We start from the raw sequence: 12634 nt of genomic DNA, 5'->3' as shown, positions 1-12634 counted from the left end.
TGTTCTTGTTGGGTTTGTGATTGTGCACTGGCTTTCAACTTAATTGCCCTAGCTTTAATTTGGTCACGGTAATGAAGAACTCACTTAGCTTACTGTGCAAACTGACCATAAATTAATATAAAAGTCAATACTAGGAATTTTGCATCACTTCAAATGGTAGAAGTCAACCTCCAAGCCTTTTCTGGAGCTTTCCACTTCACTTTGTTACAAATTGACCCTAAAGATCCATCCAGATGTACAAAGACGCTCATCTCCACAAAATGACTACAACTAAAGTTTATTAATGCAAATAAGCACAATAACAGCATATACACATATTAGCTTTGCCCCCCTGAGACTATATATAAAGTGCTGTGTTGTTCACGCTGAGTGACGCACAGACAACTGCTCGAGGATTTCAGAAGAAGTAGAGCTGTTCATATCCGGTGAAGTTCCCGGCGAAGACGGGCGTGTCGTTGTAAATCAGTGACGAGGCTTCTTCCTCAGGATTGTCAAACTGATGTAAACTTCTCCTTCCTAAACAAAGTGAGAGGCATGTGATCAGAAAAGAATAGACAAATCATCTCTCTACGGGGCGTTTGGGAACAGGGTGTTCAATGTAATATTCTTTTTTTTCTAAAGCCAAAATATTAATCATGTTAATCTTCGTCTCTTCCTCCATCCCGGCTGAATTAAGATCTCTCTGGGTCTTGAATGTCAATGGGCCTCAATCATTGTATACACAGTATAAGTTTATATTGAGATATTATACATATTCTGTTCATGGATGCAATTTCAATTCAAGTCAATTTAATTCAGTGTATAGCCCAATATCACAAATTAAAAATTGTCCTCAGAGAGCTTTACAATCTGTACACATACAACATCCCTGTCCCAGGACCTCACATCATACAACAACCATACTTTTATTTGTTTGTTTTTTGCTTAAACTAGTTAAATATATACCCACAAATTCCTGCTCATTGATTGGCTGTGTTGCCCACAATAGTCTAACACCATCACAAGTTCGTATGAAGAGCAGTGTTTCCTGTTAATTGCCAAGACTCTTTCAGTAGTTGTTGATGTATGCGGGCAATATTTATTGTGTCTATGCCATCTATGTGCAGGAAAACACCAGAACTCTGGGTAGAATCCTGAATGGGGAATAATGCCCCAGTTCAAAACACTGGTTTTATGTTGCTCAGCATGGAAAGCTTAACATTTGGTATTAGGTGCATTCCATGTGTATTTGGGCCCTTTATCCAACTAGACCTCTCAGATCTTACAAATGTGTGTGAGCAATGAAGCAAAACAAATTAAAAAGCAGTTCTGAGATAATACTTATGGATTAATAATGTAGTGTAGATTGTGAATGTAAGAAATCTAAAAACATGATCCGATCATGAATGCTTTTGAGCCAATTATCATTTATGAGCATAAAGCTTTATTGGGGGAGGAGGGTTCAAGTGCCCGTATGGTTAGTCAAGAATAAGGACGGCCCACCAGACCAACTGCAACTGTTTCCTCAAGCTTAAAGTAAATACATGTGAAAATATTACAAACTTCCATCGTTCAGCCCTGATGCATTGATGTAAAACTTGTAATCTTTTGATCGCAGGAGCAACCACTGCTTTCGTCACATAATTGATCAGTTGCTGGAAATAGTTTCTAATGAGGAGCTTGTCATGGAGCAAATGAAAGCATCCCGAGCTGTCGGCATAGAGCTCGATGAAAGCATGATGTTTTCCTGCTTTATCAGCTTGATCTGCATATTAGGTATGACCATATATTTGTCAGACCACGCTCGCAATGCAGTACGGAGTGAATTGTGCATAAATCCGTTTTTTGAAAGAACAGACTTTTTCTATCTTGAGGTTCTACTGTAGTTGGAGAAGTATAAGTTACAAAAGGCATGGATTACTTGATCAGGGATGGGATTTTTTCTTCTTAAACATAATGTACTAACATTTTAATCAAGATTCTTGTTTTCTGTTTTCCGGTTTTAGCTTTCAGGTCAAATTAGAGCGTAAAAAGTGTCTCCATCAAAAGGGCATTAGAATAGCTTTTCTCAAGGATCAGGAGAATGAAACAAACATTTTATTAAATAAAATATAAATACATTTTAAAGATTAAACGGTCTGAAGACTGTAGACTGTACGCTCAAGTCTATTTTGTATTTTGACCATTTGTTATCTGCCTTAAACTCTATCTTGTCTCCCATGATTTGTGAGTGTGACCTTTTTGCTTCACGATTCAAATGTATACAACCAATGTGTGTATGACTGATTTGTTTACTAGAGCACAAAGTTCTTTGTAGATCTAGCCTATTGATTTTGCTCTCAAAGTGCACCAGGTCGACGCATTTAACTTTAAAATGCTGCGTCGACATGTTGTGAGCCGTGAAGAGGCAATGGGAGTGTCCCCAGTCTTCACAACCACTGGACCCCAACAGTGTGTTGTTTTAGGTTCATCTAAATATGTACCTGCCAATATATCAGTCAGCACCTATCAGACCTAACATGTGTACACCCTCTCTATACTAGTGTTGGCTGATATGAATTCAATTTGTCGTCGCGTCACTTTTATTGCAATCAATATAGATTGTGAGATTTCTGGAAATTCAATGAGGAATATATTCAATTCATATGGTCTCGCAGTATGTGTCATCATAACCCGCAACCAGAGTTAATAACTAATGATACAATCAATAGTAATTATTAATGTGTGTTTGTCATCTCACCTTCATTGACAAAAAACTCAGCCAGCAGAGACGACAACTGAACAGCGTGAGCAGAGTGAGGGTAGTTCTGCTTCCTCTGCCACTGGAAACGGTTCACCTCCGGGTGCCACTGCACTCCATAGAAGGGATAGGTTTTACCTGGCATGAGGGAAGAAACAAACAAAATAGTACACGTATTCGCTAATATAGTATAATAATTCCAAGTTTGTCACATTGATATAAAAATCATCTTTGAACCTTCTATGGTTGATACAAAGTGGACTCCGTTCTTTGCAACGTTTGTCGACAGCAGGGAGAAGAAGCTCTGCAGCCTCTCATTGTCCTGGAAGGTCTGAAAGAACATTTATTTCTTATTAACATGACAGCGTTATTTATGTATTGACTAATGTGTCATTATTGTTGTCATGCTCCAAATTGTATGGAGAGCAGTCTGGATTTTTAAGGTCACATAACGATAAAAAAATCGGTGTTCTTGTGTGCTGTGACGTGTTTGTTTTCTTCACGCGGAATCGATTACGTTTATCTTATCTGTCAATCTTGAGGACGTGGACAGATGAATTCACTGGGGAGCCCCGGGACAAAAATACCCATGATTCTATACACTGTGTTCAGTCTTATTATTATTCAGTCTTATTGATGGCCTACGGTGTGCTGAGTGGTAATTTGATTAAACACAAATTAATTTAGGAATATGCGCCGCATAAGTTTAGAATCACCTGCAATTTAAATTGCATAATTAATCAAATTACAGTACCACAAACCAATGTGCAACTGTGCACCTGAGGGTTTCTGGGGCCCTGGGGAATTAATCCAGCTTTGATTAACCACTCAGTTTAAAAACTTGTGAATCTTGTAATGCGCCATGAATGTTAAACCCGCAGATTGTTCATTTGTACATTTATCTGTGCGCTGTACGTCTGCATAAAGGTCAAAAAGTATGTGTGACAGAAATCACAATGGTAGACACAATGTCTCTAATTCTATTTCTCATCACGATAACAACTGAGAAAAACCACAGGAAGTGAAACATACTGTCGTGTATGTAGAGAGAGTATGTGTGGTAGAGGGACACTCTACTGTACCTTCACTGCGACTCCATAGCGGTGGAAATTGCCAGTGAGCGGTTCTTGGGTCAAAGCCTTCATGAGATTGTTGGGGAAACCCTCAAACATCCTACTAGAGCCGGCCTCTGCAGCGAGAAATGCACGTTGGAAAAACAACCAAACTTAAAGGACACGAGGTGTCATCAAACAAATTATTTTTACAGGACAAAAACACAGAACCCGCTCCGAGCTGTAACTTGCTTCTGCTGACACCAAGTGGTACGACTCAGTACATGTTGTTCTCCAGGAAATAGTCCACTTTATCTTGACCTTCCCGTCTATTTAGAAAACGTTCACAAAATGCTATGAATAAAACAAACAACAATAATGCCCCCCCCCCCTCCTCCTCTCTACCTCCTTCTGTTTCATTGATTGTGGAGGTCCATTCATACATTCTGTCATATTCATGTAATGTGTTTATGTAACTCTGTAATGCTGTTCATTCTGTACACATGACATCTATTGCTTCTGTCCATCCGGGGAGAGGGATCCTCCTCTGTTGCTCTCCTGATGGTTTCTTCCCTTTTTTTCCCCGTGAAAGGGTTTTTTCTATTATTTGGGCATTTTTCCTGATCCGATGTGAGGTCCTGGGACAGGGATGTCGTATGTGTACGGATTGTAAAGCCCTCTGAGGATAATTCGGAATTTGTGATATTGGGCTACATTAAATACACTGAATTGAATAATGCAGTAAGCTCCCACCAGTGGTCAGGTCCAGGGGCAGCGCTACGTTCTCTGCTGGGGTCGCTTCAAGCTGATTTTCTCCGGCCACCAGCACCGTCAGCAGTTGCATGCCCATGCATGTACCCCAGATGGGGAAGACGTCCCCTTCGTCATTGGCCTGCAACACACACACAGTCACTTGTTTTTGTTTCTGAAACAATAAAACAAAAAGCTATTTCCGTCTGTTTTCAAAAAAGTAACGTTTAATTTAATATCAAATATATTAATCTTCCTTTCAGAGTTAAATCTCTGATGGATTAGTGATAGTAAAACGTCATTTAATGGAGGAGTAGCACACACAGTCAGTATGTTTTGAACTCCACTATGTTTTATGAACTTATTGTATGTTTTACCAGCAAATGTAAGAATTGAAACCAATAGCAACCATCTCAACGTAGTGGAGTCAAATGTTTTATTTTCCAATATGAAATGTTGTGCGGTTAAAAAATCGATAAATAATAAAGCATGAGCAGTCACTCTAAACTGTACTCAAGCACATTGTTTTAAGTCAATTTAAAAGATCAAATAGACACAATTTGACAGTTAGAGCGAGAGAGAGAGAGAGACACACAGCTACAGCCTTTGAGGAAGAAACAAAGAAAGATAACAAACCGTCAGAGCGAGTCTGTAAAAGATCTTCGCCACCCTGGCAAAGTCGGACGTCTCCAGATCTGCTGCCCCCCCGATGAGGAGCAAGCTAAGCAGACATCTCACAGTTAGAGCAGCAATACAAGATGTGTATTTATTTAAGATAGAAATGCAATTGTATCATCTCATTGATCGGAGCGCAGCTCACCCGTTGATGTTCCTGAAGATGTTTTCATATTCAGTGGTTTTAAGAGTCAATCTGTGGAAGACAAACAAAACAATAAATGCTTCCTTACACATTGTTTAGACAGTAAACAAAGGGGACAGAAAATCCACTTATTTTCCCACAAAAGCAGCAAAAATCAGCAGTGACATATCAGTAGTATAAACCACAAGTCATATACATTTCCAAACACACTGCATCTGTAGTGCACATTTGTATTCGGGACATTAAACAGGTCGCTGTTGTTGTTGTTTTTTGCTGCCTAAAATGACCGATCACACATCAAAAAGCTCCAGTAAAAAATGCATATGGTGTGATGTGGTCCGTCTCTACAGTTATAAACGGCATCAGAGGACTCTACCCACCTGATAGGCATCACTCTGCTGCCCCCAGACTCAATGAACTTCACATAGGAGGAAGGTATGTAGGTCCTCCCGAACGGTTTCATGACTTCGTCTGAAACTATCTGAGTCAAAATACCTGCGGGGCAGAAAGAGGCACAGCAGCTGTGGACATGTAGCAGCGATACAGCTGCAAAGAAACAGTCCTTTGGTCTATTTCTTAAATGTCTGTATCCCACCCCACCACCCATGAACTCCTCTTCCTCTCTAGTGGTACGTTTCACTCACCGATCACAGGTCTGTCGTTCACAGCCTCTTGGTTGAGTCTAGTCGGCATTGCGTTGTGGCAACACAAGCAGGAGGCAAAAAGCCAACACACGTATGCTGAAGATCCCGCGTTAGACATGACTATCAGGTACAAGGCTGTTGAGAGAGTGTCGGCTTATGAAGCTGCAGCAGATGTATATATGTGGAGTTAGAAGAGGATATAGTCAGTACAGGGAAGTGAGGAATGTCCATATTTACATGTGATGACTCCTCTACTGCACATTCAGGTCATGCGAGTTGGCTGCTGAGGTCAACAGAAATGTTCTGTCGACAGCACCGCGGACTTTTTGGCAAAACTTTCTAGCATTTAGTGCGATGGGAAACAATCCCAGCTTCATTAGTCAGAGGGCGGTTATGCAAACTTACAAATGAATTACACGTGAGCTCTTGGTTCACAACGGCATTTGAGTTGTCAAACAGGTTTCAGGTTGCAAAGGAAAGCAGGCTTTTCTATTTATAGGATTTTAAAGGAGGGGAGCGTGTTGCGCAGGCTGGAGCCACATTTTCTAAAAAAAGGTTCAGGACTAGCCTTGTGAACAAAGGATTATTAAGTGGGCATAGTGGGAAACAACTTAATTTACACACCGCCACGGGCCCCCGGTGCCCCAGATTCGCTGCATGTCACAAGTAAGGAGATAATTTAGTATTATTTGTGTTAATATTATGTTCACATGGTGCATATTCCTAAAATAAATGTGGGGCATGTCGATTAGGCACACATTTTATTTGAATTGGTTTCATGATAATGACATTTAAAAAAAAATGTTAACGTGTGATTTTCTGCTGTGATGTGTCTTTCCTTATCATTTGCTGGTGATGAGAGTTGGACAAAGTATTCAGGTGATAAGAGGGCCGAGAGCAATTTAAAGTTGGTCACTCGTCCGCCTCCAGTTTATCAGAACGAACCACCAGGTAGAGACAAAATGCCACCAATGGTACAAATTCACGTCTTTTTGCAAATAATATATAACAAAAGAATGATGCTCACCAAACCTAAAAAGCATGCAATTATCATTGTTTAATATCTGTTATATCCAATATGATTAAAAACCGCTCTTTGACAATGATGCACACTTTATGTATTTGTTTAGCTGGAGTTACATCACAAGTTAAATAAAAAATTAAAAAAGATCCTTCATACATCATTATAAAAACAACGCAGTGAGATACAAAACATTGTCAGATGTCACATCAGTCAACTTTGTGTCGATTGTATTCAGCATCAACTAGTGAAAAACGTCACATTTTTAGGTTTCTCAGAGTGCATCATAATACTCAAAACACTGCATCAGTTAATTCTCATGCATAGCTTTCAAAATAAAATCATTTGAGCCATATTCTAAGTATCACATCGACATTAACACTTGGTTTGGCCCCTTCAGTCACACATTAGTCTACGAGATGTACTTTCCTGACGAGATGTACTTTCCTGCCATTGGCGCAGCCGTCACCGTCAGGGCAGACGAATTAACTTGGGACCAGGTCAGTCTTTCTCTGCAAACGAAATACACAAAATTAAATTAGTTGTAGTATTTTTCCTAGAAGGGTCTTGAAGACTTATTCCCAGTTTCTCCTTACTCCACATTAATGTTCATACCATTGAATTCAAAACAAGTAATAGGGATTTGTTGTCGATCTATTGTTTAATATCGTTTGCCACTTACCCCTCAACCTTTCTATTTCCTGACAAACATCTTCATAGACATCAGCCAGCAGTTCTTCCTTTGGCTTCAGTCCATCCAGAAATACTGAGAAAGAAATCTGTCTAAAGTCAGTCACTATGGTGATCAGGATCTTCTTCATACGCCTTCTTTTGACTCGATGCTCACCAATTCCAGACACTGAACTCTCCATCTCCTGACGGTTTTTCAGGTACATCGGCCACACGTGTCCATCAAAGTACCCAGGAGGATCGGGGGGCGTGTACACCCTCGAACTGTCAATCGAAGACAGGAGTCATGGAAATGATATTGACACAAAATCAGTTTATAGAAGGTAAAAACAGAATAGTGTTTTGATTTTAAATTACCTTCGTCTCCTTTTGCAGACATCGTAAGGTATTTCCATCAAGTATCTTTTGTAAAACAGATCATTCAGAGGCCTGGAAAGGTAAAGCCCACACAAACACAAGTTAGTTACAGCATTATGACCTAGAATACCTCATGATTATTATTGTTATTATGAAGAGAGAAGTTGTATCAAGTTACAGTTATTTCATGGGAACTTTCTGATGATAACGCGTAAATTACAAACACATTAGCTTCCCCCTCCTCCTGTTGTGTACCGGTGGTTGAAAATAAGGAAGCCCTCCACTATCAGCACATACACCTCCTCGTCCTTCGGTGGTGTTGTGCGCTCTGGGTTCAGGCCTCGCCGCCTCAGGAACACCTCAGGATCTCTTCGCCACGAGTCGACCTCGCTCATCATCGTGTCCATGTGGAGCGCGTCGAGCACTTCAACAGAATGCAATGAGAAGAAGTTTCTTTGCCCGGTCACAAAAATGCATGTCATATGACTACATTAGATGAAAGTCATTTATCTAGCTTCTCAAAGGCAGAGTTTTCTCTGCTTTTATAACATTTTAATGGGAAACTGGAACTAATATGTTCACTATTTTATCAGATTTTATAAGGATTATTTTTTTTTTAAAGAATAGGTATTTACAATGAAAATAATCATTAGCTGATGCCCTATGTTTTTTAATTTATTTATAATATTTGTATTTATTTAATTAGTAATTTGTTGGTATATTCTCTATACATTTATTGCATTTCCCAACATGAAGGTCTAAATATTCTTTCAAAGAAATTGAATAATATCTTGCTCTAGAAGTATTCACTTCAGAAATACATTTATCTGCCGGCCATTTGCAAATTAGGTAGATAAAACACCCAAATCCCCAGAAAGAAATACCAAGGATGTGGCCGCTGTTGAGTTGTAGTGGATTTTATATACACTTGCACATGTAGATAAGAGAGGTTATGTTTTAAATTAATACATAAAGAAAGATATGATCATTAATTTGAGGAATATTCTGAGGAATGTATTATGAAGCATAAGAGAGGATCACTGTTTTATTATTCTGTTTGTTAATGACAAATGTAAAGATTCATTGTATGATGCATGGGAATGAATGGATGTTTTATTGTTTAGACAATAGTTAAAGGGATGCCGATTGAAACCTGAGATGTTGCTTTTATTCTGTAGGCAGGATAATAGGGTTTTATTCTGAAGGGGAACTTCCTGTCCTTGACCGGAAGTGTGAGCTTTGACCCCCGCTAGTTTATCGATTTGAGGCATTCTTTGAAGTGGCCAATGGAACTAACCTTCAGGTGTGAACCTTATGTCTTATTCGCTGCTCAGCAGCATGCTGTGTCTCTGAAAGGTATTTGCATGAATACCTCCACTAACCAATGGGAGCTTAGCTCAGCGAATGGACTGCGAATAAAACTAATTGTGAGACGTGAATTTGGTCTCTTACGTGGTGACGCCAGACAGAAACTGTTGGCTAAGTCAGGAGACTGTGGAAGCGAAGCCATGTGAGCGCGTCCGGGCCTGGACCATGTATGTATACAGATGACTCTTGTTTGTTATGATTAAATAATGATTATTATATATCTCTGGCTTCGGAGCTTCTTCTTCCAGGCACAAGGTAGCTCGAGACTCTCTGAACTCTTACACCGCCGTGTTCTTAATTGTATTTGCTACTCCCTTGCATCCCCCAATTGATGCATGAATCTATCCAGCTGCACCGAAAAGGTCTTGATGTCTTGAACAGACAGTAAATGTGTCCTCACTGTCATATTGCTTGAACCCATTGCTGTCCACTGGTACCACAGAATCATCCTGAAGAAAAGAGAAACCACTGTGATTACTCAAGCTCTCACATATACAGCATAACTGACACAGTGTAAAAGGTATGATGCAACAAGTCTACCTTAAAATATGCATCCTGTGCAATGAGACAGCTGTTGGGTATCTGCTGGTGTAAACTATTGGAAAGAGTAGATTTTCCCCCATTGGTCACCCTGAAAGATAAACCAATTAGCATATATGTCAGTTGGCGTATGAGCCAGACGGTAAGAATAAGAATAAGAAATTGCAGTACAGAAATGTTTCCTTTAAACTGTCAAATGTCCTGCCCAGTACAAAGCTAGGTCACAGTAATGTTGCAGAAAACACACATTTAAGGGATCCTCATCAAAAAGTTATTTGTTTATGTAAAAGAAAAAGAATATCAGGGCTACTCTTCGGTATCGGCCTCAAATATCCTGCATCGGTCCGGCTCTAATGGACACGTTAGTCAGTCTTGCAGCGAGCACACTGTGACATCACTGTTGTGTGTGTGGTCAGAGGTGCAACCAAACCACACTTTAAAACCAGAGATGAGTGAAGCACTGCTTTCAACCTGCTATGAAGGAATCCTTCACACAGTTAGCTCTAAATCTATTTGGGCATCCTAATGTAATGTATCTACACATCCATCTGCAGGGTGTGCATGAGCCACTTCTACTGAACTGCTGCCTTTACAAACAAACTATGAATGCAAAGAATTAACTTTTAAAAGCCCATTTTCTAACGTCTCAACACGCCTGTTTTGTAAATTAATGTCAGAATAAACAAAAACCTCTCTATGGACTCTGTGGACTCCAAACCTCTCATCAGTCGTTCCTGCCATGCTGTCACGTGCTGTACTGACCCGATGACGTCCCCGCTGCATTTCACATTAACATGTCATTTAATAACGGGAGGCTTTCTGTGACACGCTGTCCGGTCTCCATGTAATTTCAGCGTCTCGAACACTGACTTGTTAAATGTATGTATGAAGTAATAACAAAGAGCTGTCTTTATAAGTGTGGTGTGAATGCATGCCCGATGCTGTCTGGAGGCGGAATGACCCGTGGAGAACAATGAGAGGCATGCGGGTCACCACAGCAACCCCCTCGGGACTCACTTACCCACCAACTCCTACGACTAGTGTCTTCATGTCAGGGTTTGAGTGAACGACCGAAGAGTGTGCAGACTGAACTAGTGCTGCGGTCAAGCCAGCCTCCACTTCGAAAAACACAGTCAAGTCAGCCCGCACGGTTTTTTTCACGACACGTATATACTAGACATTACGGTACGAGCGTGTACAAATTGACTTCAAAATAAGAGCAAACTTCCGGTGAACGTGATATGATGAAATAGGCCTTTAAATACAGATACAGTAATATATTAAACTAATCATGAATGTTATGAATGATGAATAGAATACAATAGGAAGGTAACTCTTCTAATATTGGGACATTTTTATTTTGAATTTCAAAATAAAAGATAGAAAATCACATTCATGAGCAAACGTGTCTCTAATTTCAGACTAGATTTAGAAGGAAATGGTGTATAGTTAAAAACTAATGGCCCATAGTTATGACCTCCTTCCACTTCTGATGCATAGTAGACCATCTCAGGATGTCCCTCAGAGACAATCAGGACATTCTGATGTTTCATTTCAAGTTGAGAGCCTGTCAAAATCTCCTTTCTGAGCTGACTTCAAATAAGTTCATGATGCAATTTATGTCTAACTTTAGATAATATTTAAAAAGGAATGGCCCATAGTTATGAAGTCATTCAACTTCTGATGCATAGTAGACCATCTCAGGATGTCCCTCAGAGACAATCAAGACATTCTGATGTTTCATTTCAAGTTGAGAGCCTTAAGTTCATGAGGCAATTTATGTCTAACTTTAGATAATATTTAAAAAGGAATGGCCCATAGTTATGAACTCCTTCCACTTCTGATGCATAGTAGACCATCTCAGGATGTCCCTCAGAGACAATCAAGACATTCTGATGTTTCATTTCAAGTTGAGAGCCTGTCAAAATCTCCTTTCTGAGCTTGCTTCAAATAAGTTCATGAGGCAATTTATGTCTAACTTTAGATAATATTTAAAAAGGAATGGCCCATAGTTATGAACTCATTCAACTTCTGATGCATAGTAGACCATCTCAGGATAACCCTCAGAGACAATCAGGACATTCTGATGTTTGATTTCAAGACGAGAGCCCGTCAAAATCTCCATCCTGAGCTGACCTCATAAATTCACGAGGCAATGTATGTCAAATTTCAGATTAGATTAGAAAGAAAAAAGCATAGTCACAAACTATTACCTTTTCCAGGACATTTAATTCAGGTTTTTTAATAGGATGCAATATTGAATATATGGCTTCATTCTTTTTGTTTAATTTTCACATTAATCTGTTGTACTACAATGACCCAAATAAGAATTAGAGTATCTTAATGTGATAATTTATTTTGGAAATCTGAAATGTTTTAGTGGTATTTAATTGTTATGTTTTCTAGCATTCTTACAATGTTCTGCTTTGTGTTTTCCTAAAACACTACAGAATCACACAAAATTAATTATTTAGTACATTTTGAATGTATATTTTCATAGAGGGACTTTCCATTTCTTAATAAAAAATAATTTAATTAAAAACAGTGTTGGATGGTATAATACAATGTCTTTAAGCAGAGTCAAAATAAACATAATTGAATTGAATATATATATATATATATATATATATATATATATATATATATATATATATATATATATATATATATACA

The 12634-nt window shown here is 39.1% G+C and overlaps 1 protein-coding gene across 4 annotated transcripts; it reads right to left on the bottom strand.

Annotated features, from left to right (window-relative positions):
- Positions 1 to 261: 261 nt before the first annotated feature.
- LOC117736610 (gamma-glutamyl hydrolase) lies at positions 262 to 11148 on the bottom strand. Of its 4 annotated transcripts, none has more exons than XR_004609979.1 (16): positions 10983 to 11148; positions 9962 to 10052; positions 9822 to 9870; positions 8309 to 8477; positions 8054 to 8125; positions 7854 to 7960; positions 7689 to 7785; positions 5986 to 7518; positions 5722 to 5836; positions 5342 to 5392; positions 5158 to 5242; positions 4525 to 4663; positions 3802 to 3908; positions 2957 to 3050; positions 2720 to 2857; positions 262 to 516 (listed from the first exon to the last, which is right to left on the bottom strand). XR_004609979.1 is itself a non-coding variant. In XM_034542054.1 (16 exons), the coding sequence occupies exons 8-16, from the start codon at positions 6101 to 6103 to the stop codon at positions 398 to 400; spliced, it is 966 nt and encodes a 321-aa protein (XP_034397945.1). In that variant the 5' UTR covers positions 6104 to 7518; positions 7689 to 7772; positions 7854 to 7960; positions 8054 to 8125; positions 8309 to 8477; positions 9822 to 9870; positions 9962 to 10052; positions 10983 to 11122; the 3' UTR covers positions 262 to 397. The 4 variants fall into 4 exon arrangements, 2 of the variants coding, with proteins under 2 accessions (XP_034397945.1, XP_034397946.1); XR_004609978.1 differs by having other exon boundaries at positions 7689 to 7772; XM_034542054.1 differs by having other exon boundaries at positions 7689 to 7772; positions 10983 to 11122.
- Positions 11149 to 12634: the final 1486 nt, after the last annotated feature.

This window comes from Cyclopterus lumpus, chromosome 9 (genome assembly GCF_009769545.1).
Source record: "Cyclopterus lumpus isolate fCycLum1 chromosome 9, fCycLum1.pri, whole genome shotgun sequence".
In the NCBI taxonomy this organism is placed as follows: Eukaryota; Metazoa; Chordata; class Actinopteri; order Perciformes; family Cyclopteridae; genus Cyclopterus; species Cyclopterus lumpus.
This window is presented reverse-complemented; position numbering and strand designations above follow the sequence as displayed.

What these genes read in the sequence shown, in the direction of transcription:
- LOC117736610 (XM_034542054.1), bottom strand. Translation starts at nt 6,103, where the DNA reads ATGTCTAACGCGGGATCTTCAGCATACGTGTGTTGGCTTTTTGCCTCC. An exon ending in GCCCCTGGACCTGACCACTG is followed by an intron (nt 3,909 to 4,524) that starts GTGGGAGCTTAC and finishes TTCTCGCTGCAG; the next exon opens with AGGCCGGCTCTAGTAGGATG. An exon ending in GCTATGGAGTCGCAGTGAAG is followed by an intron (nt 3,051 to 3,801) that starts GTACAGTAGAGT and finishes ATGTTCTTTCAG; the next exon opens with ACCTTCCAGGACAATGAGAG.